The following is a 22,118-nucleotide window of genomic DNA, read 5'->3' on the forward strand; positions in this document are numbered from 1 at the left end:
ACGAGTCGCCAACTTCAGCCGGAATACCACCTACAGACAGAGCCCAAACTAGTAGCGGACAGCCCCTCGCCCACCACTACGCCACAAGACAACCAGACCAAAGCAGGACTAACTAGACGTCACCAAACAAAGACTGAACAACTCTCAATCTTACAATGCCGCGCAAACGACTCATTCCAAGGAAAAGACGAAGAGATGAAACAACAAAAACTCCTGAACAGCAACTTAGAACAACAACCATAGACTGGACCCCCACAGACAGGAACACAAACCGAAGCAACTCTGAGAGAAGAGAAAAATCCCTCTACCCAACTCCATACCTCGCAGACAACTGGCCACCACGGCAATCCAACCCAACATTAGAAGCAACAACATCAAACAACCTAACGCAAGCAAGTAAAAGAAGGATGAACAAAACAAACAACAAACAGAAGACCCACGCAATAACCCCCTACATCACCAAAGCAAGAGGAACTTACAATCAACAACCACAACTCCCGGAAGACGAACCCGAGGAAAACACAAAAAACCCAAGACAAAACCTCGAAGAACTCTTCGAAGACGCTGACACCCCGAATCCCACAGCCCAACAAGTGCCCGTCCAGGAAGAAAACCTCAACACCAAGCAGAAGACGACCTCGACAAAACACAAACCAAACAACACCTCCAAACTTCACTGCAATCTAATAAACGCAAGATCCAAGTCAAAACACTCAACAGAGATTTTCGACCTACTCGACGACAACGGCATTGACATCCTGCGGGAAAGCAGAGATACTGCACAAATGGATCGCAGATACAATAGAAAAGATCGCCCCAGAAAAACTGTTCATCCCATCAAAAAAAAGAGCAATGGCAAAGTGGTTCACCCCATTATTAAACGCCATGAAAAAGGAAAACAAAAAGATGGAATTGGAATGGAGGAAAGAATGCAACCCAGGAAAAAAAACACTGTACCAGAAACAAATCCGCGCATACAAGAAGGAAATTCAAAAGGCAAAGAGAAGACATTACGACGACAGAATCAACAATGCCACCAACACACAAAAAGTAATGTTTAGCATCATTAAAGAAATGAGAAACCCACCAGGCTACGATAACACCCCGACCCCCTCAGAAAAACTATGCAACGACCTGGCAGACCACTTCAAAAAAAAATCTATTCCATCCGACAAACCATACAAAAGTGACCAACCAACCACAACATACAACCCAACCAACCTAACATGGAACCACAGCACAAACTCCAAATCTTTCCTGAAATATCAGCAGTGGCATTCCCAATGCTGGTAAAACGTAGCAAGAAAGCGGGATCACCCATGGACCCCTGTCCCCCAGACATCTACAAATCAATCCTCGCACAAGGATCGCCAGCAGAACACTACAGAAACCGTATAAATCTATCACTACCGAAGATCTTCAAATCAGCATACATCAAGCCACTCTTAAAAAACACAAGTGGTGATGTAGATGACCTTTCCAACTACAGGCTGATCTCTAACATCCCCTACCCAGCAAAACTTCTAGAAACCTATGTATATAAACTAACCCAAGAACATGTTGAAAAACACCACCTGCTGGACCAAGCTCAAATCGGTTTCAGACCAGCGAGAGGAACGGAAACAGCGCTATTATCCATCTGGGACGACCTAAAAACTAACGCAGACTCAAACACTACCTCAGCCCTTATTCTGCTCGACCTCTCTGCAGCCTTTGACACAGTTAGCCACGACACCCTGACTGAAAGACTAGAAGACATGGGCATAACAGACACAGCTCTACGCTGGACCAAATCATTCCTAGCGGACAGAACAGAAACTGTATGGATCAAACCTTTCAAATTCACTCCACGAGTTAACGACTGTGGAGTGCCACAAGGGTCCTCACTATATCCACTGTATTTCAACATCTATCAGACTCCGGTTATCAGAATCTTCAAAAAATACAACATTACATGTTACAACTACGCAGATGACATTCAGATCATCTACAGAATCAAAGATACCGATGCCGACCCTTCAACCCTAATCGACTGTCTAAAAGAAGTCTTCAACTGGATGGATGCCAACAACCTGAAAATCAACCCGGAAAGACAGAAATCATGATCGTATCCAAAGACCAAGAGAACAAAACCACCATCCCATGGCCTATGGAAATGGGAAATGCACCAACACCATCGAAGGTAGTAAAAAATCTGGGAGTCCTAATGGACAACACCCAAACCCTGGAACCACAAATAAATGCAACAGTGAAGAAATGTTTTTCCCCCTCCACACGGCAAGAAGAATTCTACCTTTCCTCTCCTTCACGCACTAAACTCTCACTATCGTCGCCCTAATCATGTCAAAAATCAACTAGGCAAACAGCCTTTACCTCGGAATACCAGAATACCTCCTGAAGAAACTGCAACGGATCCAAAATGCAGCAGCCAGACTACTCCTCAAACTATCCAGAAGAGACCACATCACTCCAGCCCTATAAACACTACACTGGCTCCCAGTAAAACATTGCATCACCTTCAAAACAATGTACATAACGCGCAGGGCAATCAGCGGACAAGGAGCAGAATTCCTACAAAAGAAAATAACAGTCTACAAGCCAGCAAGACCCCTCCGATCAAGCAACGAAATCCGCCTGGAGCTCAAAAAACTTGGAGGCACCTCCTTCTACCACTTAGCCGCAAAAACCTGGAACAACATCCCAAAAGAAATACGAAACACTGAAGATCACCTACAATTCAGAAAATCACTAAAAACCTGGCTCTTCAACACCACAGACTAAATTTGGAAACCAAAAAAACGGAAAATGGATGACTAAAGGAAACCGGAAAGGACACGAACTTCCCGGACCTGGCAGGGTAGCTCCCACGGCACCTGGACGGTTGACACCGGACAGACTGGAATACAGACGGCACGCACAGAGACGGAGTCAACTACCCCAGACAATCCCACCAACACTTTTGCCGGCCCCATAGTTATCAACAGGTACCACAATGGTGTGGAATTGTTGAGATACTGGAAATCACCACACTACCTGAGAGGTTGAGATTGGCAGGTGCAGTAGCCAAAAGAGTATGAAGGAAGGATAAGGGGAGCTATGAGAGAGCATGTTAGAGGTGGGGGCCAGAGGAGTAATGAACCTTGCAAGCCAGTCGGACCCAGATCAGGGCAGAACCTTATCAGGGGAGACTACGCAAGCCGAGCGCCTCAACTAGGATAGAGACGCAAACTAACCAACCCTACTAACAAATTTCCCTTTCTACATACACCTCTCAAACTCCAAACCAAACACAACCAAAACCTACAGCACAACAAACCGCACAAACTTCACTACATTGCAACAACAAACCAAAAGCACACATAGTCTTGCACAACAGTACACGGCGACTACCGGCCACAAACACCCCAGGCCCAGCCAACGGACCCACCGGGCTGAGGCCCCCTACAGCACATCACTGCTCTCTTGCACTTTTCCTGCTTCATCCCACTAACTCAACCTCCCATCCTCTTTCAGAGCCGCCAGAGGACCACTCCGGTGGTGATAGTGCGCGGTACAAATGTCCTTTAACATTAACATTAACATGTAAAGAATGGCACCTAAAGAAGGTACAGGGTTTGGGGTCTTGCCAGTTGCCATCTTCCCCAATGAGGTAGGATTGAGTCTGGCTTCCACTTTGGTAGGCCTCAGACCCCAGGTTGAGAGGGGTTCCTTTCTGCTTGTGGTAGGGTCAGGTTTCACAAGCAAGCTCTATAATGTCACAGATATTGTAAAAAAAACAATATCAACACGTTGATATTAGGTTTTATTCACTGTTTACTTTATGTTGCTTTATACTGGACAAGGCCTGGTGCTCACAAAAATGTTATTTATTTTGGGGTCCCAATTATATTTAAAAAAAAAAGTATATGCAAGGTTTGGAATTGAGGGGAACCGGGAACTATTTAGCTCCTGCTTGTAGCCTCAAAGAGCCTGATTAGCTTGACACCAAGAGCTACAAGGAGCTACTTTTGGCTCCCCAGACCAACTGATTCCGAACAGATACACCTATGTGAATTTAACTTTGTTGATTTATAGATTCTCTGTTGTGGGGTAATCTATAAATAACATTTGGACACATCTATTCGACATTTAATGCATAAGGGGTCATAAATAATGGCCAAAATGATAGATTTGCATCTCATGTGAAAGTAAGATATGTGGAACGTTATTTACAAGCTCCATGTAGCTCCTGGTCACTGGCTAATGCTGGGTACCCAGGAGCTGCTTTTAACTCCTGCTTCTCCAATCTTAGTTTCAATCCCTGTAGGTAAATGCTGTTGCGTCGCATTGGATTCCTGCTTAGGAACGAGTCACATTTTGGGGCCACATCTTTTACAGTAATGTTAACACATGTTTATCGATTTCAATGGATTAACACATTTATTTATTTATTAGTTCATTTGTAGAGCACTCCTGACCCTAAGGTATATGGGCGCATTCAACAAAACTTACATTACAGTTACATTTACAGGCAGGCAACAGCAAGCTACTTACAGGTGAACGTACTTGTAGGACGCTCCCTTAAGTCATCAGGTTAGATATCGCACAGAATTGGATATTTTAGACAGTTTGCATTACAGTTATGGTAACAAGCAGGCAGCAGCAAACTGCGTACAGGGGAGTCTGGCAGATATCATGTTTGATATCACACAAGACTAAGTATAGTAAACAACTTTACAATTTGTGACACAGGTGTATTGTCAAAGTGACACAAGGCGTGTTTGCTAGTACATATATAGGTGATAAACGTAAATTAGTGTCCAAGTAATTTAAAGGCATTCTTGTGTGAACAGCCAGGTTTTGACTTTTTTTCTGAAGCCCCAGAATGAAGGTTCGGCTCTTAACTCTACTGGCATGGAGTTCCATAATTTAGTGGCTAAACAGGAAAGCTATTGCCCCCTGCTTTTTGTAGCTTAAATTTGGGAACTACGAGACAATGTGTAAGTGATGATTTTGGGAGTCTGTCAGACTGGTTTATGGTAATTTTGCATGTGTGATATTTGGGAGTTGTATTAGATAGGCATTTATAAGCTAGGGCTAAGGTTTTGAACACAATTCTGTCTTGAACTGGTAGCCAGTGGGCGTTGCATCTGGCCGCAGAAATATAGTGATATTTGGGAATATTAATAGCAGTCCACCGCGCATTGTTTTGTAGTATTTGTAATTTTTTTACATTACTTTTATTAGTTCTAGATACAGAGCGTTGCAATAGTCTAGCTTAGACAAGATAAGGGCTCTCGCTAAGGTAGTGCAACTTTCTGTAGATATAAACGGCCTACTGGTGTTCATCAATTTACCTGTATAGGCCGTGGTAGGAATTAACACGTTCACTTGTTTGGTGAGAGTGAGTGAGGAGTCTAAGTAGATTCATTAGAAACTTTGATGTCTATGCCATTGATATTGACGGATTTGAAACAACAGTCCAGTTTGTTCATTTTAGTTGGGGATCCTACGAGGACTAGCTCTGTCTTGTCGTCATTCAGGCATAGTTTGTGAATGGCCATTCACGCTTGAATGGTCAGGTAGATTTCATTAAGCAGTTTAGTGTCGATGTCGTAGTCGCCCATGACAGGGATGAGAATTTGGGTGTCATCTGTCATCTGCATAGTTAGTATAGGTGACACCCATATTGTCCTAGTTGCCGAACAGAGGCTTAGTAAATGTATTGTATAAAGTAGGGGAGACACTGGAACCCTGAGGTACTCCACAGGTGACAGGGGCCGGTACAGCTGTCTCTGAAGGTGCAAATACCATAATTGTTCTGATGTCTAAAAATGATTGTATGCAGGTGGTTGCTTTGGTCGAAAAATGGGCTGCAGATGAGGTGTTTACACAAGACTTTATGATTGACTAAATCAAAAGCAGCGGAAAGATCAAGTAACGGGAGGAGGGCTAACTTGTCTTTGTCCTTTAATTTGTGCATTTGCATTTTTAAGTCAATAAAGCTGATTCGGTGCCATGACCTGGTCTAAAGCCTGATTGTCTCAAGCCCAGGAGATTATTTGATTCCATATGTTTCTGGATTTGTAGGCATGCTGCCCTGCCTAAGATTTTGAAAAGGAAAGGCACTGTTGTTATTGGTCTGTAATTAGTTGGTATGTTATGCTTGAGGCAGTTTTTTTTTAGTTTTTTTTAGAAGAGGTAGGACCCAAGCATCTTCTATGTTTGTCGGGACCATACTTGTTTCAAATGATGCATTGATTAGCATAGTAATGAAAGGCACAAGAACAACTGCAGCCTCTTTAATGATTGTAGCCGGACAAATGTCAACTTGGTATCTCGACGGTTTAAGGCTAGTTATTATTTCCTCTACTTCTTGAATGGAGAGAGGGGTGAACTCAAGTGGGCTGCTGTAATAAGAGGAAGATCTTTGTGGCTCAATGAATTGTAAATCGTCTGTCAAGGTAAGTTTTTTTTTTTTTTTTAGAGTCTATTTTTGTTTGTAGTGGAGAGATTTTGTCTAGAAGCACTTTTGTATATTAGAACACCAGGTTGCATTTTTAATACAAGTTTCTGGTGGAGGGGCCAGGAACTTTAGTTCTCTGAGGGTGATAAATAGTTCTTACGTTCCAGAGTCAGCTTTCATGATTCTATCGGTAAAGGTACCTTTTTTCGTCTGGAGTATGGCCATTTTGTACCTATTCGAGACATTACAGAATATTTCTTTATGTAAGTCTGATGGGGACTTTACCCAGTTTGCTTCTGCAATTGTTTTTTCATTACGTAAAGTTTTAAGGTTGGGGTGAACCAAGTATTAAGATGGGCATGTGGTTTCGCTTTATGCATTTTTAAAGGTGCTACTTTGTCGATAGCTTGGCGTAAAGTATTGTTATACAGCTCAACTAGAGATGAAGGATCCTTACTAATGTAGGTGAGGTCTCTGGTTATTGGTTCTAGGAGTGGCAGGAGTTTATCTGCTGTGATATTACTCTTGTTTCTAGTGAGCGCCGGAGGTGCATGTGAGTTGCTCCAGTTAGGTTGAGGGCTGTCCTGGATGCTGAAGGAGATACTGTTGTGGCCTGACAAGGCACAAGGTGCATTGGAAGTAATCTTGATGTCACAGTTCAGGTTGGCTAGCCAGTCTAATGTTCTCCCTTTAGTGCGCGTGGGATTGAGGATACAGTGTAGGAGGCCTAATTCTGAGATAGTGTTCGCAATTGTCATTAGTGTCGTGAAGGCCTTGATGAAATCTCCCAATATGGTGATTTGTGAGCCAGCTTTGGTGTTTGAAGTGAGGAGTCATGTAATGTCTTCCGCACAGGTAGATATTGGACCTGGAGTTCTATATATAAGGTGTATCATCACTGTACGGGTGGCCGTGAGAGGTCATTTGAAAGGAGTTGGCCCGAAGTGAATGGTTGGGTTGGGACTGCCCTTAAGCAAAGCCGGGTTTTTGCAACAAATGCTACTTCACCTCCTCTAGAAGTTTCTCTATCTTGTCTGAAGATAGTGTAGTTCTCAGGGATGGCTAAAGAAAGTGTGGGGCCTGCTGCAGTGTGAGGCCATATTTCGGTTATTGCTAGGAGGTCGAGATCATTACTTGTTATGAGGTCGGCTATATCTAACGCATGTGCTGGTAGGGATCTTGCGTTTATAAGTGCACACTTTATTGGTGGGGCAGAGTCATTAGAGCTAGCTTTGATAGTAGGTGAGATAGTGACATTGGATCTTTTTTTTTTATTAATTTGATTTAGTTGATACACAACTTTTCAAATATTATGTACTAAATACAAAACAAATTCAAAAACGTATACAAAACACTTAAAAAACACATAAGAAGGACAATTTTGATTTACACTTACATCTCAAATGATTTTTAAATCGATACACTCCCATAATAAACCGGTTCACTAGATTAAAATAATCCCAATCACAGGCAACATACACCAAAATAAAACAAGGTAAAGAAATAACAAGGTACAGAAAAACACCAAGGGAAGCTTTGTCATTAGCTTTGAATCACGGATCTTCACTAAATACCGGGGCTTCATTTTAACCTTAGCGTCCTACAGGTTATTTATCCTGGTGGGAGTAATCGCCCCTTGGAAGCACCAATCTCAAAAACTGTACTATTGCAATCCACACTCTTTCTCTTGGGGTTGAAAACATGACTTGCCATTTAAACTCTCCAGAGCAATGAGTGTGGAATACCAGTACATTCTGAAAGCATTTTTCCCGTACCCACCTTAGGGACGAGCATTCAACTAACAAGTGTTGGAGGGTTTCCTTTTGCCGTACATCTTTACAATATCTACAATAATTCAGGTCTAGAGTAATCACTTTGCACCTAGACAATATATCGCCCGTACCCCATAAGTTAAGCCTCAACCTTAGGAACTCAGCCCGGGTAACCTGCGATGGAGCTTTCGCCAAGTATGGGGCCAGCACTCCATAAGGTTTCACACCAAAAGCCCAGATGGTAAAGGTCTTTGTAGTCTATACACTTAGAAAGAGTCCCAGCCCAGTCGACTCGATAGCTCTTCACTTTTGCGCGATCTGGATTCTGAAGCAACAGTTCAAGTGTTACATTTGCATCCACCATCTGATTCAATACATATTTCAACCATTTCCTCGGGAATGTATTTCTTGATTTTAGCAGGGCCGAGGCTAGAACATCTAAAACTGTGCCAGTGTTTACCCCTAACATACACTTGCGTAACAGGGCGCATTGTCTCCAACTTGCCTATGCCTGCAGCGACAATAGCCCCAGTTCGTATCGTATCAACTCAATCGGGACAGTATTGGGCAAGCTTAAGATCTCCTTCCAGTCCTTTGATTCCAAGGCCTCCCAGGATTGAGATTTGTCTAAGACCATGCCCTCAATACCATACAATAAAATCGGTACCACTTTCATTTTATAAAAATCCACTACATGTTTTAAGGAGAATTTGCCGAATTTTTTCCGCCAGCCGGTCAGTGTGTTTGGGCTAAACAATCTACTACAGCCAATCAGCCAGCACATTAGTAGGCGAATTCCAAGGTGCTACACAATAACAGAAGGAACGCGGCAGCCATTTTTATAAAGGTCGATCCGTGTTTTGAGAAGGCAATAAAATGATCTTTGGAGCACTCGGTAGGCATTTCAAGCCGCAATATGAGCTAAATTGACGATGAAATTGTGCCGTGCGCACAAACAAAATTCAGCAAAGGCAGAGAGAAAACTGTACAAGGGTTTGATCGCCCTCTGATCTCATCATAATTTGGCAGCATACTGCTGTATTCGTGCTTCTCCTGAAGCCGGCGACGGGATCCAGATGGAGAAGGGCTCCTGTCCTCCTGTCGTGGATGTGTGGGGTGGATGTATTAAGTGTTCATTAGAATGCTTCCTTACAAGCAATGATTGAAATATCACCCAAATTAATCATTATTGGTGTGTAGCTTATTTTCCAAGGGCTTGTACTACTACTTTGTAGTGCTATACATACCAGATGTTCCTATCCACCAACTTGATACTAACTTTGTGTTAGGGAGCATCTAGAAGGCAAAGGGCACAGACAAATGGCTTTCCTTAAAGAAAGTGTTTTCCTTTGCTGTAATCTCTGGAGAGCATATAAGATCCCTGCCCAGAGTCCTCCAGTGGCATCTTTCTGAAGGAAAGGGTCACAAGGCTGCACTACAGTGACTCCTTCAACGTACCAGTGCTGATTGCCTTCTTCCTCATGAGCACAGGATCTTAAAATATATTGTGTGTCCAAGATCACAAGTTGCAACTTGCTGCAGTTAAAGACAAATGCACCCATCCATCCCAGTAACATCATATCATGTGTATGTAAAATGCAACACCATATAGCATGTTTTGTGGTGATTTTATTATAAGAGGTTGAGGCCTGAGATTGTACTCCTGCCTAGATCAACTATTACATTTGAATATTCATGTTTTTGGAGGTTTCTTCAATTAAGGATATCCTGCTCCACCTTGCATTGCATGTTTGCTTAACCGGTGCCATGTTACGTGTCAAACTTGTGTGAAGCAGTATCATATTTACAAAATGAAAAGTTAGCTATTGAAAGGTTTTGTTAATGTTTATATTTATTGCAACTTTAGCATGAGAAATTGACAGTTTATTTTGATCAGTTTCCCAGCCTTTAGCTCATGTTTGAGTCCTGCTTCAGAATATTTGTCTACACCAATCTGTAAACTATAATAATTGCACTGAGAGGTGATCGGACATCATTTGGTGCTGTACAAAACACCATAAAGAATAGATGTCTGGTTCCCAATCTTACAAAGCAGTGGGAAGATATTTTGGCTAAAAAAGCATTTGGCAAACATCTTTTTCAGTAAATAAAAAGCAAATGTCTATGGAGGGGTATAATGGATTTTGGATTCCTGTGATTCAAATGTTTCTAAAGGTTTTTGTTGCTGAATGCTATTGCAAACACTTTTTTAAAAATATTACTTCTAATTGGAAAATGCAGGAAGTAAAAGTAAAAAATGGCACTGTGTGCTTGCTTCTGCATTTTCAAAATAATTGCTAGCAGCAACTGGAGCCAGTTGTGTGCTTGCTTCTGCATTTTCAAAATAATTGCTAGCACCAACTGGAGCCAGTTTTATTGCCAGCTCACTGTTTTGAGAATCCCCAGCAATGTCTGCTCTAGTAACATGCTTTAAAACAAATCATTGTCCTTTGACAGGAAAAGAAGATAATAGACGATGACCTGGTATAAAGTGAATGGAGTTTATTATTAGAATATCGAGACCTTCACAGTATAAATACTGTCATGTTGGTATACTTACTCCTGCCTAAAAGCATTTAGATTATTTGGAAGAAAGACATACAGCAAATATATATTATTGAAATTTCCAGTTTCGTTGTTATATTTTAGTATGCAGCCACTTGCAGAGTTCATTTTCCTGCAATATTGTGTTTATACTCTACATTTGGACTAACCTAGCTAAGGTTAGGATGCTTATGCCAAAAAAACAGGTTTCAAAGTGTGCAGAAGCTTAGGTGGGGCAGAATGCTGACCAGCAAGCAGCGACAGTGTTCTGCTTAATTAGTAAGTCCAAATGTGGATTCTTTTGGGCCATAACATATCTTTCCTCAGCAGTGCCAGCAGTGTTTCTGATTTGGTGTGCCAGCGATAAGTGTCTGACCTGGATTCCTTTTCTTTTTCTCTCCATGTAGCAGCACCACAGAAGATGTCACTGAGCCGCATCGGGCAACTGGGCCAGAAGAGCAGCGTCCTCTTCCTGTGTGATATGCAGGAGAAGTTCCGGCACCACATTGCATACTTCCCCCAGGTTGTGTCTGTGGCTGCTCGCATGCTGCAGGTAAAGAACTTCGAGTGAATGAGTGGGTTTTTGTACTGAGCTAAGTGCTTTACTACAGTTTGAGATCTCCTGATTACTGACTGGTAATCCAATTACTCTGAGTACTTCTCGTCCTTGTCACAGTCCTTACAACATGAGGCTTTTTGCCTCGTGAGACAAATATCCAGCTGCAATCCTCCTCCAATGTGCCCCCAGGCTGTGTGACCCTGGCCCCTCCCTGAGGCCAGAAGAGGATAAGTCACCTCCACCAACACATGCCCTGTTCAGTATTAATACAGTCAAACGTCCTAATAGCCTGCGGTCAGGCGGGAAAGGTTTCAGCACAGACGAAAAAGAGAAGGACTTGGAGTAATGGAGTTACCAGTTAGTAATCAAAACATTACCTCCTTGTCCCTCTCCCACCCCTCATTCTTGCAACATGAGGACAGTAACAGCAAGGAGGAATTGTAACACACAAAACGGTCAGTGCAACATATCAACATTTTATGACAAACAATTTCTGTCTTTCAGACAAGACCTAATCGACTGCCTCCAGAGACCAACATACAACTTAAAGTGAGAGATGAAATTCTCGGGGGAAACCCAAGTGGCTGCTCTGCAGATATCCCTGCACCGGGACACACTTGAATGCGGGCCAGGATGCTGACCTAGCACAGGTGGATCTACCCTGTACATATTCAGGAGGGGGAAAGCCAGTAGCCTCGGAAGCACTCTTACTGAATACTCTCACCACTAGGTAGCCATAGACGTAACATACATTGGATCCCATTGCCCGGTAGCTGCCGTCTTATCCAAGTCTAACCTCACCACCCTGCCCACAACCAAGGAGTGTTGCTGAGGAAGACCAGGCTCACCGGAAAAGTCACATAAGGTAGGGTGGACAATGCAGGTGAACATCTGACGTTCCCTTGCAATGAAGTTCCCTCTGGTCCATATCGTAGATAAGGGTCATACGCGGCCAATTCCCCCAAATCCCCCAATCTAAGTTCAGATAACGTTGCAACCACAAACAAGCATTTGTAAATAAGCAGGCTGATGTGGAACGTCCTCCAGTGGCTCAAAGTGTGCCACAGTATAAGAGGAAGGTCACATGTTGGGAAAGAAGAGTGTCACAGATGCATGAAGAGCTCTGGAGGGTAGCAGACCTTCCTCCCAACATCCCAACATGCCTGCACATGCCCAAACAGCACATGTATGGGGATGAGTCAGACGAAAACACAAAGGGGTGCCGGAAGGCGCTCACCCAAGAGCTGCAAAGAAAGGGTTATTAACTGAGGTGTACAAACCTCCCCTAAGTTTTCCCCAAACCACCTCATCTTACCTTTATGGGCTGAAGAACGTGAAGTTAAACCTACTTAATCTTTAGGGCACTAGGGTAGTGAGAGGCAGTTAATAGACCAGGAAACTTGTTCCCCTCCCAGGGGAAAGAAAAGAGTACAAGTCGGCCGGGCCTAACCGCACGGCACAAGGACCCCAAAACTAATGGCGAGCAAGGGGTATTGGAAGCGAAGAACCAGTTGACCAAAAAGTCCACTTCAGGACCTTGCAGCAAATGTAAGAGGTCCAATGAGTTCGGAATCCAGACACAGTTCCTTTGAATGGCAAAGTCCCATAAATCCAAAAGGTGAGAACAGCCGGAAAAACAGAAAGAACAATACTCTGAATTGGTCAAAATAGAAGAGGGTTCTCCAAAAATGAGAGTCCAGAAAATCAGACTGATATCACAAAAAATGATTACCAGATGACTGAATGTTAACGGGGATGATCCAGAGGAAAGCTCGGTTAAGCAGGCAAATGTCAAGGAATTTGGAAGAACAGGAGAGCACAATGACAAAGTAAAAGAAAGAATGCTGCTCGGTGGCGGATGCCGACTTTGAGAAGCACGGAATCCCCTTCCTGAGTCTATTTTATCGATTGCGTGCTGTGAGGCTGTGCGTGTCGCGCGACTCGCGTCCGCGACGTGCAATCCTTGTGCCTGGCAGGAGTTGTTTGTTTACTTCCCTGCTATGTTATTCACCATGACAACTGCCATGGGAGCCTGTGCATTCTCGTGGTGTAGACCCGGTGATGGAGGAGGGGGATGTCCATTTTTCTATGTGGAGTGATGGGGCACACGTAGCCCCTCAGAGTGGAATGGACCAATCCCAACTTTGAACCGTCATTCAGGAAGGTCTATCACCCTCACAGGCTCGCACAAGAGTGGATCAATCCCAACCATGACACACCAAGTGACAAAGGAACGCCAGTGCCTAGCATTGACCTTCAGTGTAGAAGACCACCTGTAGCCCTGAACCGCCAGTGCAAGGGGTGATGAAAACCCCCCTTCCCACCCTTCTCAAGGTGTACCCATAGAAGCTAAGCCATCAAACACAGCTGGTCCAGAGTCAGGCTGGAAGAGTGTGCATCTCAAGGGGGGGGGGGAGGACCCAGGAACAAGGAAATCCCTGGAGAGGTCTGTTAAGAGAGGAAACAAATGCTTCCTTGGCCAGGCTGACACAACTAGAATCAGGCAAGTCCTATCTCTCCTGGTCTGCAACTGAACTATTGTGAAAAAGGGCGCTGCCGAGGATTGCGTTGGGCCCCCTGCAGTTACCGGGAGGTAATGGGGTAGTTGAGCCCCAGTTTAGATTCTATTATTGGGTTGTTTTTTTCTTTCTCAGGACTGTCTTACCGACTGGATTATGGTGGGATCCGCTCCTCGAAGACTATTGGAGCTGCTTGGGGGATGGATAAGGGAGCTTTGGCAGCTCCTGACTCCAGTGAGTACTATTATTTGGACTTGGTGGTGGGCTACTAAACATCTGTGGAATAGGATTCCCTTCATGTCAGAGATGCCTCTGACATGCAGTAGGTTGGGGTATGTGCTCAAGCGTAGAGGGAGGAGTGATATTGGGAGACTGGGGCACAGGTGATTAGTCTGTGACATTTACAGGGGAGATAGGGCCATCCGATGGTTCGCCTTAACTTCCTGGAGTTTGCTACTTAGATGGCAGCGGTAAGAGCGGCGTGGGGGAAGGTTTTCCAAAACAGCTTCGGACTGATGGGGTAAATTTGTTGCTTTTGCAACTGGCTGGGGGTGTTAGGAATGTATCAAAACTTTATGCAGAGGATAGGGCTGAACAAGACTTGAAGGTGGTGTCCCTGGGACTTAAGTGGGAAGGTGATATAGGGGAACAGTTCTCTGATGGAGAATGAGGTAGAGTCCTCCTGCAAGCGAAACCAGTGTCCATAAATGTACGGTTCCAATGGACTCAGTACAATATTGTGAGGCGGCAAGGCTTTGGAAATGTCCAAGGTATATTACCTGTGTAGTGATGCCCTAACAGATAATATAAGAGCACCCGAACCGGATGATGTATTTGAGCAAGTGGAGGAGTATGCCCTTGAACAACTTACAGAAAGGGAAGGAGCAAACACCTCAACAAAAGTGATAAGGTGCAGCTGCACAGCAATAAGGATCAACTAGATCCTAATATTCGTTTGGACCTGAATGATCGATCACTGCCTGACACTCCAATTAACTCTACTCTTGAACTAAAGGCAACATTGTTTTGTGGTCTGGAATATATGGTTACGGGACAAACATACCAAAGAAAGTAAACTAATGCTTTAAGGAGAGAAAATGTTGGCGTCTGGGCGACGCCGACTTTTTTGAGACAGTTGTCAACGATAGCTTGCTTTTGAAAATTGAGGCAATGAAAGGGGCCCACTGTGATATCGATTGAGCCTTACTTTGTGTTTTCAGAGAAGCCCAGTTCAGCTGACCATGACTACACCAATGAATAACTTAAAGTCCTTCACATGCCTCCTTGATTCAATCACAGATGTCGCCTATGGCGGCATGTACCTGAAGGCAATCCGGTCCATTCCAACCGCCGCAACTCTGTCCGCTTTGAACTTTGTTTTGACATTGCTATTAAATGTCTTCAAACTGTTGAAAAGTGAAGTGCAGGTCCAATCGGGCATTCTGTTGGAACTGTCCAAAGAGGCGAGTAACGCCGAATTGGCATTAGTGGGCTTGAAGACTGTATTAAATACATCAATATTAGATGCAATAAAAGAAGTAAAGGTGGAAATTGTGAGACAAGAAAATTAAATTGGCGAGCTACAAAAGCACATTGTTGCAGTCAAAAGAACGAATAAGGATACACTGGTTGACATGGGTGGCACATAACGGTATGAGGCAGCCCCAGTAATGGTTTCAATCGAAGGCGAGAGAAGATCTCATCATTCGACTTGGACGATATTCCCATTTCAGAATCCGTTTTGGAGGAGTTCAGATGACCGGCGCAAGCGGCCAATGATTCACTGGTATGTGAAGGGTCAATTGTTGACCCGACGAAGGTGGTCGAGGTACAACCCCAAGAGGTGCCCATGCTCCAAGAAGCTCAGCGAAGGGGTCGGAAGAGTCAAAAAAGGAATATGAGAAAAAAATAACAAGGAGGTTGATAATCGTAGTGACTTGCAATCTATGTCTAATCAGGTCCCCAAACCTAAGAATCGAAAAAAAAAAAATTCTACTAAAACTACATTTTTGGAAGGTATATCGACTCCAACTGCAAATCGAAGTCGAAAGACTGCAGTGATAGGTGCCTTCCACCAAGAATGCAGAGCAGCAACCATTGTTCATGGAAGAACAAAGGGTTCAGAAAGATTTATTGTATTGCATATTACAGCATCAAATAAAGCTTTAACCACTAAAGTGCCAGCATGCTCTAAAACATCATCTTGTGATATAACTATTAACACAGCCACGAAATGGGAGCCTATATTTAATAGGGGGAAAACCTTTTTGGAAAACTTGCCAGCAAGTTCCAACAGTGTAGGAAAACAGGCCGCACGGTCTATGGGGGACAAAGAGAATCCCACAGGAAAAGTGAATACGACAACCTCTGGAACTCACACAGATGGAGTGTCTGACTTGAAAAGACTGGAGCCAATCTTTTATCGAAGGAAAAAATACAAGGCGTTTGATCCAATTAAGAATGTAGTAAGAGACCACAAAGGCTCTAAAATGAACTTTAAATATATTTGTTTATTTTACTTGATTGTGCGTTTGGTTGAATAAAATCGTAAGCACTGTTACATTAAATTCATTAACATTTCAGATAAAATACAAAGGAAATATTTCTTAATTCATTCAAGTGCTTATATAAACAAGAAATTAGATTAAAATATACTATAACCAAAATCATTTAAACATTTCCTTGACTAAATATGTGGCAAATAAAGCATTTCAACATGGCAGATAAACTCATTAATTTCAAAGCTGCCTTCCATATAAGAAAGGCTGCTGTAGTGATAACCAAAGGTGCGGCACTATACAAAGTGCTCCAAAACAGATCCAACATGATATGATCCAATTGTTGTACACCTTTTCCATAGTTCTTCAGATATTGAGATGCTAAACCTGGGCAAAGAGTCAGTATGTGACGATCAGTTTTAATTTCTCGTCCACAGATCCAGCAGAGTCTTTGGTCGTTGAGGGTATCCTGGTAGACCCCCTGGAACTCCCAACATTGGCAATAAGCACAAGTATATTATGAACCTTCTTAATGCTGGGGAACATGGCTTTGTGAGGTACTTGGCCACTAAACTGAACTTGAAGCTTTTTGTCAAGTAAAGTCTATAACGTTTCTTCAACGCAAACATGTCCAGGTTACATACTCTATCCCAGATTCTGGATTTTGACTTTAAAATGTGTTCTATATTGGGTAGGTCGCGAGCGAGGGTCAGCCATATGGTCAGTGCAGTCAAAAGAGAATTGGCCGAATGTGCCATTTCACGGATGAAACAAGTATCCTTGCAATCAGTTTAACCGAATCACAAGATGTTACAAAGTTTGTCAGAGATAGAGGATAGTGCGCTGAACAAACCATATAGAAGAAAGAGAATAAACACTGAATTCCATCCTCAGTGCTTCAACGGGCACTGAACTCAGAAGATTTATCGTCAAACGTAATATTTTAGCTTCAAGCCTGTCCTGCCATTTCGCCTGTGCCCAAGAGAAAGCTTGCAGTCCGTATTTATTCGGGGGAATAAAGCTGGTGCGATAGATGGTCAAAAGGCCCTGCAGGTTGTTTTCTCCTTTGCTATGAATGAAATGTTTGATGGCTAACCACTTCTTCCAAGTTTTTTCAATTACGTAGTCCTTTTTGAAATGTTGGGAAGGGTTACGCTTCAACAGGAAGCCCAGATAGACATACATTTCCACTACTTCCAATGTCTAATTTACTGATTTCCAAGAGAAGTCTTGTTTCTTTTGGGAGAGAGCCCTCTAAGCACATGTCTTTGATTTTGCAGGCATTAATTATCATGTGATTGGCATGTGGAAAGGTGGTCAAGGCATCTAGGGAATGTTGGAGACCAATGGGGGGTCTATTCAAAGAGAAAGATGTTGTCTGCATAGCCTAGCCAAGTGATGGATACAGCCTATAGCCTTGGAGCAAAGTTCCTCGCTGCTTCCAGGTGGTTGGCCATATCAGCTCTGTAGAGGTTAAATAGGGGTGCAAAAACACACCCCTGCTTCAGGCCCACATTGGTCTCTACTGGAGTGGTGATTACTCCCTCGCTGTTAAGCCGCACAGTAGCCGTTGTGTTAGTATATAGCCGGTATAAAATATAACAAGTGCGAGCCAATCCCCCAGGTTGTAAGCTTCGTCCAGAGAAGTGGACGTGATACTAGGTCAAAGGCTTTGCTGAAATCGATCATACAGCAATAGAGATTGGTGCCATTGTGACGAGTAGTGTCAATTATGAGGGATTGGATCGCACAAATGTTGTCTGTTGTTCCGAGTGATTTCCTGAAGCCAGTCTGGAAAGGTTTGAGAGGATCTCTTTCCAAGGCCCACTGATTGAGCTTGGCAACGAAGGTAGTGGAGAATATCTTCATGCTCGAATCCAGCATGGCCAAGAGTCTGTAATTCGATGTGCAGTTCCTTCCCCCTTTTTTATACACAGGAATTAAAATGGATCTTAGCCAACTAGCAGGAACCCACCTGCAATGCTCAATATGTCGAATCATTCTAGCAATACTTTTGCCCAGAAAGTGGGATTGGCTTTCAAGGTTACGTTAGCCATGCCATTGGGGCCTGGCGCGCAAGATGATTTGAGTTTACTAATGATGTGTGCTACATCCATCCTCAATATCAGAGCCTTCACCAAATAAACAAGTGATGCCAGGATAGATATAAATGGAAGGAATAACCTCACTAGTTGAGAAGTAAAGTTTTAAAATGTGCTCTGTGCATTTGAAGCTCAGTAATGGAACAAAGTTCAATTGGGGCGGATCCACCCAAATGTTCTCTGAGATATGACCAGAATCTACAATTGTCATTGGACCGTATTATGCGGAACGCAGACAATCAGTAGGTGCTGTTTAAAGAAATGTAAATGTTGGGTTAACCAATTGTTATAGCGGATTGCTAAAGAGAGTAGCTGTGATCGTTTTCCGTTAGGAAGAGTGAGGTTTGTCCTCTGACCAGAGCCCTAGTCGTACGATAAAGTATCTTTTTGCTATCGATTTAAAGGGACAAAGTTGATCAAAGAATGCATACTCCTTTTGTCAGAAGTGCCAAAACGATGAGCGGTTATCGAGTGTGCTAAATTGGCTATAAGGGATTCTATGTCCCATGTGTGTGATGAAATCCAACTTTCTAGGTGGTCTGGTTAGCAGTGATGATAATCACTAAACCTGGCAGTCATTCTTGCCGACCATATAATACAATTCCCAGTGGAGTTCAGCCTCATCTCACTAGTGAGGTGTGACTTGTCGAGATCTCAAAGTAGAGGTCCAGGGTAGCGTAGCATGGTCACTCATGGTGGTATGTGTGATGCGGAGTTGCGAACATCGGTTAAGCATGTTGGTGTTGACCACCACATAATCGAGAAGAGATTTAGAGCAACCATTGGACCAAGTGTATGTTGAGTTTGGTAGATGTGAGTTGATTTTGGGTAGTCAAACTAGATTGTGACTGCCCAAAAGAGCGGGCCAGCCACGAGCAACGGTACTAGCAGGGGTCAGAGTACCAGAGTGGTGCATTTCCCTTTCTGTATCGCTGGGCATAAGTACATGCAAATCATGCACATTTAAATCTCCCGCAATGAAAACCATACTTGCTGAATGACTGCTGTACCATGTCCACTGTGTCTTTGCAAGCAGGCGATGCACTTCTTGGGTTACGGTACCATCCGGGGGGTCGTAAATGTTGACTATTAGCACATGCTCCCTATTTTCATGCAAAAATAGGGAGGCTGAGAGGACTTGAGACGGGGACCATCTACAGAGAAAGGGATGCGATTACGATTAAAGCATGCACCTATGTCCAACCGACCACTCGGGCGGCTTCTATGAGATGCCTTGAGGTGTTGCAAAGGATACTATAGCCGTCAGGTGAGCCACATTTCCTGCAAGAAAGAAATGTCAGAGGAAGTAAACTTGACAAGTACCAGAGGCTGATTGCAGAAGGAATTATGGCCGCGTGTATTCCATGTGAGCCATGATAAAGTGCATAAGTGATCTCTGTCAACTGGAGCCGAAGGTGACATCCTCACAGAGCCATTGGACGGTGGATTTCTTGGATGCAAAATTGTTTATGGGATAAGGGCAGGTAGCTTATAATAATGAACGTTCCGATTGGGAAATTGGTGTTAGATTGGATATAAAGTTCTTCTGGGGGACGAAGGAAGGCCTTAAATGCAGCACCTCTCCCTGTCCAGTTGTGTACTGCTTCCTGCAAATTGTAAGTCTAAAGCCCAGAGACTCCAACTCCTCAGCACAAGACCTTAGCAAATAAGACATCAAGGGGGATACACGTTCAAGGATCACCCAGTTGGTTACACTGCTCAATCTAGGTAATTTTATGCTGAGGATGTCAGCAGAACATAGCAAACTAAGGCTGTCAATTTGCGAGAACATTTGGAGAACAATTCTCATATTAAGAAATGGGCTTCTGTTTGTTGGATGAAGTTCTTCACGCTTTACCCATTTACTAAGTGATATAATATTTTCATTTGCTGCGTTTTCTTTGTTGCATAGTTGCAAGTGGTGTTGTTGCCTCAGTGGGGAAAGCTGGAAGCACTGGTGGAATCTGGTTAGGAGCAGGAGCGTAGTCATGCTGGCCGATGGCAATATGTTGAGATGGAACCAGGGTGAAGTTGTCTGTGGAAGGTGTGCCAAGAAGAGCCACCGCAGATTAAATGATATTCGCTGGCTGCACCAAAGGGACCGGTAGCCAGTTGTCCATGGGACCATGAAGGTGCACTTGTCTAGTAGTGCCATCAGATAGGTGCCTAACTACTGACATTGCGCTCATAGCAGGGCCGGTACAGGGACCAGTACGGGTGAAGGAGGAGGAGCCTGGCTGCTGCAAGGTTTAGGATTTGAATACCACCTTTTTCTTTTTGGGGACAGGAGGCCGAGTTTTCTTCACCATGGGGGGACATGGTGGCAGAGAAAATTCATGTGTGGGGGCCCGTCGCTAGCTGACTGTGACACACCGAGTTCTTCGTAATCCCAATCGCTCTGCTCTGTGTTGTCAGAGGAAACCCTGAATGCAGTCTGCAATACCGTGTTCCTGCGAGGTCTTAAATTGGTATTTAAATCTGTTTCTTGCAACGCGTTTTCCTCCATGCAATTAAGATTGTCTGTCTCCTTTGCATTTCAGTGTGCGGCAGTTTGGGATGCAAAGCCACATTTTCAGGAATCACGTCAACAATCATAGCCACCGCTTGCTTGGTCTCCCGCTGTTCTTTTGCAAGGGTTGAGCACAAGGCTAATCAGGCTTCAATGCTGGCAGATATTGCATTTAATGTTTAGGTGGGTGCCGAGTGTCTGGCCATACTAGGACTGGGCGAAGTAAGGGGGTGATGTGAGAAACTTGACGGTGTCTCACTCACTAGTCTCTGGATATCTGTCATCCAGGTGACCAGGACACGGCCATCGCTATTGGATCCAGTTCCTGGGGGTGGATCAGTGGGGGAGGATCACCTGGATGAGGGGTCTTCGGGGAGTGGAATTGGGAAACCAAAGGGTGAGACGCGGTTTGGCGTTCCTTGTAACAGCATTTCCCCATCCTACCCCGTATGATATCTAGAAACTCTACCCCGCCCCTTTTCAAACACGAACACTTTCTTACACTGTGACAAATAACGGACTAACACGAGAGCCGTAACCTGACATGTCTCAAGGCAAGGTCTGGCAGAGTCCGGCAATTGCCACTAATTACACACACCTGACTGCCCTTTCCCTTCCCCACAGGGATAAAAGGCATAACATGAGAGCACACTTGGAGCAAATCCGAATGCACGAGGAAGCAGCTATTCCGGACCGGCAGTTTAAGCGGATGATAAAGGCGGCGAGACCCGAGAGGACGACGAGGAGGGAATTGCCCATGCCCTTTTCAATTCAGACCCGCAAAGTCTCTGAAAGAGGAATCCTAAGACCGGGAAGTCCAGCTGGCGTGTGGTGTGACAGGTGTCCACGGTACACAGGGGGCGCCCGCTCTGATAACCAAGGCGGGGAGGAGTGCTTGTCACTGTGGTGCCGTCCATGACTCCCGAGACAAGAGTACCCAGCAAGTTCAGCACAGCTGGTGAGTCAGAGGAAACTGATATCAAACCGGACTGTGCTGGGCCCAAGGTTGAAAGCAGCAACATTGAATGAACAAAAGAACTTGTGTAAATTGAACTCTAAAGGGCAGTCATTTGCTGGGGGCAGTATGACCCATAGACCAGTGATTGGTTACTACTAGGAAAGACAGATCAGAAACGAAACTGATACAGATTTTTTTTTTTACCGAGGAAT

At 44.0% G+C, this 22,118-nt stretch overlaps 1 protein-coding gene across 5 annotated transcripts in view; it reads left to right on the forward strand.

Moving 5' to 3' along the window:
* Nucleotides 1–22,118, forward strand: part of ISOC2 (isochorismatase domain containing 2) — a 363,896-nt gene that overhangs the window by 60,222 nt on the left and 281,556 nt on the right. For all 5 annotated transcript variants that reach the window (XM_069606988.1, XM_069606986.1, XM_069606990.1 and 2 more), the window contains exon 2: nt 11,169–11,314. In XM_069606988.1, coding sequence (XP_069463089.1) covers nt 11,183–11,314 — 132 coding nt within the window. In that variant the 5' untranslated portion in view covers nt 11,169–11,182. The remainder of the gene's footprint in view (nt 1–11,168; nt 11,315–22,118) is intronic.

Source organism: Ambystoma mexicanum, chromosome 1p (genome assembly GCF_040938575.1).
Source record: "Ambystoma mexicanum isolate Mex_15411 chromosome 1p, UKY_AmexF1_1, whole genome shotgun sequence".
Lineage (NCBI taxonomy): Eukaryota > Metazoa > Chordata > Amphibia > Caudata > Ambystomatidae > Ambystoma > Ambystoma mexicanum.